Raw genomic sequence first — 4755 nt, 5'->3', positions numbered from 1 at the left:
GAGAGAGAGAGAGAGAGAGAGAGAGAGAGAGAGAGAGAGAGAGAGAGGCAGAATGAGAATCTTTCCCAGATCAGGCAGCGTTTCAAAGTAGTTATTGCAGGATATTATGCATAACTGTATAGCAACATATTTTAATATTGATGTGAAGCAGATGCTTCCCTAGCAAAATGTAAATTAACAAAGTTAATACAGGAAAATACAGGTAGAAGAGAATAATGAATGTAGAAGAGACCAGGGAAAAAATGACATAACAGCAAATACAACCGGAAAGACTCTGAAAGGTAAAAAGGAAAGGCAGACAGTCCACAGACCTCAGGGCCTAAGGAACAACACAGCGGTGAGTTCCCTGGGTTTCATTTTCCCTCCCATATATCACAAACAGGGCACTAGAAAAGCTTATAACTCAGAACCATCAATAGCTACAGACAAAAAAAGCTCTAAGAAAAGCCTGCTCCCCTTAATCAAAGGACCAAGAAAAGGGTGTCCTAACTGAACATACCCATCCTACTGCAGCCAAACACTAATAGAATACACATTCTCTTCAAGCACCTGTGCTACATTCTCCAGGGTCATAAAGCAAACCTTAATAAATTGAAATCATACAGCATATGTTCCCTGATTATAATAGCATCAAACTAGAAATCAATAACAGAAAGGTAACAGGAAAGTCTCCAAACATTTGGAAATTAAACAACACATTTCTATATAATCCATGGATCAAAGAGGAAGTCTCAAGGGAAATTAAAAAGTAATGAATGAAAATCAAAATACAACATATCAAAATTTGCGGGATGCAGATAAAGCAGTGTGGAGAGGGAAATTTATAATGCTAAATGTTTATATTAGAAAAGAATTAAGGTATTAAATCAGTAAGGTAAGCTCCCACCATAAGATACCAGAAAAAGAAGAGCAAAGAAAACCCAAAGCAAATAGAAAGAAAGAAGTAATAGATATAAGAGCAGAAATCAATAAAATTGAAAACAAAAACAATAGAGAAAAATCAATGAAAACAAAAGCTGGTTCTTTGAAAAGACCGATAAAATTGGTAATCCTCTAGCAAGACTGACAAAGATAAAAAGAGATAAGACACAAATTACCAATATCAGAAATGAAACAGGAGATATAACTATAGATCCTGCAGCCATTAAAAGAAAAGTAAGGGAATACCACACACCACTTTATGCACATAAATTCAACAACTTGGATGAAATAGTCCAATTCCTCACAAAACAGAGACTCCCACAACTTACCCACTATTAAATATGAAGATACTCTGAAAAGATATTAAATAGATAACCCGAATAGTCATTTGACTACTACAGAAATTGAAGCCATAATCAAAAGCTTCCAAAAGGAAATTTCCAGGCCCAGATGGTTTCACTGGAGAATTCTATCAAACATTTAAAGAAAAATAACATAATTCTACACAATCTCTTCCAGAAAATAGAAGAGAACACTTTCTAACTCATTTATTGAGATCAGTATTACCCTAATACTAAAACCAGAAAAAGAAAGTACAAAAAAAGAAAACTATAGACCAACATCTCTCACGAACTTAGACACAAAAATCCTCAAAAAAAAAGCATTAACCAATCAATTCCTGCAATATAAAAAAAGAATTATACACCACAACCAAGTGAGGCTTATTCCAGGAATGTAAAGCTGATTCAATATTCAAAAATCAATAAGGGCATTCCCCCATGTTAACAAGCCAAAGAAGAAAAACCATATAAATTCACACAATATTGACAAAATTCAACACACATTCATGATAAAAGACACATAGATAGACACATAAATAAATGGAACATAATAGAGAACCTAGAAATAGCCACACAAAAGTATGGCAAATTTATTTTTGACACAGGTACAGAATGAGTCCGTGGAGGAACTACCGTCTTTTTAACAAACGGTGCTTGAGTAATTGGACAGCAAAATAAATGCACCTTGATCTAAGTCTCACACTTTATACAAAACTTAACTCAAAATGTATCATGGACAGCAGGAAGGAGAAATGAACAAATCATCATCACAGTGAAGACTTAATCTCTCCTTTCTCTGTAATAGAACTAGCAGGGAAAAAAAAGTACAAATTTTGTACAACACAATTGACGACTAAACAATTAAATATTATTTTCGAATTATACATGGAACATTTATAAAACAATTCACCAAGGACTAGGCCATGACTCCCCTCATATTTCAAGGAATGAGCTTCATGTGGACATTTTTCTAACCACAGAAAACTAAGGTTAGAAGTCTAGTAAAAAGATAAACTTCTGTAAAATGAAAGCGCACTTTTAAATAATTCATGAGCAAAAAAAATAATGATCAACTCTTAGAAAACACTTATAATGCACCAAACCTTGTGGGTCTCAGAGTGAACTTTAAGACCTTAACGTTGATATGAGAAAAGAGGAAAGCCTGAAAAATAACAAGCGAATCATCCAACTACATTCAGACAACCGATTCCATCACTGACCACACAGAATTCCCCAACACTCACCCTCCCCGGGTCCCCATCACCTCCACATCCCTCCGGCAAAGAGCACTGGGATCCTCTTGACAACAACTATTAAACCGCGGCCGAAAACCGCAGCAGCTTCCGGTCACCACCCCTAGCACCGCCCCTTCTCGGGGTTTGGGGCTTTACACGAAGGGGCGTGATTCTGCACATGCGCAAAATCACATTCGAAGCCGCAGTCAGCCAGAGCCAACATGGAGATGTTACGGAGTCTGTGTTTGGTTGCCTTCAGTGCCCCTAGGCAGCATTGTCAGGCGGGGAACATGGCCGCGCCCAGGTTGCGCTTCCTCATGGAGTACGCCATGTTGGAGGAGTGTCCATTCCGTACAGAGGATGAGGAAGCCTCTAAACTCACATTGCTGAGCACTGGCGCTGTCTCACAGGTGGTGGGGAGAGAGGGTGGGGACGTTTCTCTGGGCCGGCATCCTGGGATCTGTGTAATAATGTTCAGAGAAGCTGAGAGGCCTCTGGAAAGACGCAGAGGTGCCAGTGGCTGTTATCTCCTGGCAGATACCACAGGATGAGAAGGAGAAGTAGGACTGCTTGCGGGCCTCTCCTGGAACATACCACGAGGGGAGAAAGGGAAGAAATCAGGGACCTGCAAGCCCTCCTAGGATATAGCCCTGGGGAAAAGGGGGAGGAGTCAGTGTTAGATTACCCTCTGCTGGACTTGTTGGGGTTGGCTGTGGGGTTTGGATGCTCCCATAGTCTACATTATCTCCCACTCCAGCTACCCGAGCTAAAGTAAAAGTTCTTACCAATAATGGTTTTTGATTTTTCCCTTAATCTAATGCAATATGTCAATAAAAGTATCTTTAGGAAAATTTATTTTTATTTTCTCATAAAATAAAATCTATATAGTAATAGTGCCCTTACTTTGCAAATGTAGCTTTAAGGCAAGATTGATTCTGCCCTTCAACCAATTTGTTGCCCCTTATCACCCCCAATATGGAAATTCTGGAGATGCCTGTGCCCTCTGGGAGATGTTACTGGGGCAGAAGGGGAAGAAGTCATGCTACCCTTCACCTGGGAATGCCTACTTATCTTTCAAAACCAAGTTCAGATATCTCCTCCAGGGAATCTTCCTGAAAGAGGTAGAAGGCTCTGTAACCCTCTGAAGGCCTTTTTGAATCCTCAAGTGAAGAAGGTGTTTTGAGGGGCTCAGGTGTGAACTTGCTGGATGCTCTCAGTCCGGTCACATCCCCTCTGGGCCTCAGTTTAACAATCTGGAATGTAAGGGTGTCCTATCCCAATTAGCCTAAGACCATCTGGGATTAATCTGTAGTCAGACAAATCTATCAGTCAGTGAGGGAGACCACACGCCAGAGGAACCATGGGGTGGCTCACTAAACAAAGGAAAAAATAGAGTTATTATGGAATTCTGAGGAATGGTGACGTTCAGGTGAAATGTGAATGAAGCAGTGTTCTGGTAAACTCAAAGCAAAGCAGGGCTGTATGTGGACTATGAAGTGAACCCAGAATCCTGTTTCCTTAGAAACCATAAAGTTAAGATAGATACAGAATTTTGTATCTAGATACCCCTTCTCTCTGCACTGGGGTTAGAAATCTTAGCTGCGGTGTCTAAGTGACTTATAATCTTCAGCAAGAGTGAGATGTTTTATCTGTACTGATATCACTTCAAACAGCAGTTTCTGATACCCTATGATTGTAGAGAACAGTTTCTCAGTGAGTAAAAAAGCAGTAGTCACTCAAAGTAGGAGTTATTTATGGCATTACAGCTGCAGGACATCCTTGGGAGAAATAATATTTTCTGTTAATTTCGCATCTGACTTAATCTGTGTCTGTTCTCCCAGCCTTATGAGTGGCAGAGCAGACTTTTATACCCTGAGCTAATTTTTACTTTCTTAGAGGGTTGGACTCTCTGATTATCCCAGATTCTCTTTCTGCCCCTATAGCCCTGGTCTGAGTGTTTGTTGAATGAATAAATGAAAGAAGAAATGGAATTAGTGGAAGCATGTTTGGCATGCATACATGTCTAATAGAGCTCCAGGAATCATTGTTAATGTGAGTGTCGTAATAGCACTATGGTTACGTTTTTAAAGAACTAAGTCTGTTAGACTATTTCAGAGAAGGAAAAAAAAAGAGCCAATAAACATATGAAACGTAAAAAATGTTTTGTCAAATTATTGTGGGTATAAAAAAGGTAAAAGTTTTGTCAAATGCTAACTGTAAGCTTGCAACAAAATAAATTCAGAAATAGACATTTGAGA

The 4755-nt window shown here is 39.2% G+C and overlaps 2 protein-coding genes across 2 annotated transcripts in view; one reads left to right on the top strand and one right to left on the bottom strand.

Moving 5' to 3' along the window:
- Nucleotides 1-2569, bottom strand: part of ZNF81 (zinc finger protein 81) — a 65606-nt gene extending 63037 nt beyond the window's left edge. Inside the window, exon 1 of the mRNA XM_029241326.1 lies at nucleotides 2507-2569. The gene's annotated coding sequence lies outside the window, so the exon portion shown is untranslated. The remainder of the gene's footprint in view (nucleotides 1-2506) is intronic.
- LOC114905786 lies at nucleotides 1844-3374 on the top strand. Its single transcript, XM_029240172.1, is given in 7 exon segments — nucleotides 1844-1867; nucleotides 2766-2846; nucleotides 2848-3015; nucleotides 3018-3048; nucleotides 3051-3140; nucleotides 3143-3181; nucleotides 3184-3374. Coding segments are annotated over 7 exon segments (624 nt in total).
- The last annotated feature ends 1381 nt before the right edge of the window (nucleotides 3375-4755 follow it).

Source organism: Monodon monoceros, unplaced genomic scaffold, assembly GCF_005190385.1.
Source record: "Monodon monoceros isolate NGI ecotype Baffin Bay Population unplaced genomic scaffold, NGI_Narwhal_1 Super_Scaffold_22, whole genome shotgun sequence".
In the NCBI taxonomy this organism is placed as follows: domain Eukaryota; kingdom Metazoa; phylum Chordata; class Mammalia; order Artiodactyla; family Monodontidae; genus Monodon; species Monodon monoceros.
Note: the sequence above shows the minus strand (reverse complement) of the source record. Positions and strands in the feature narration are given on the sequence as shown.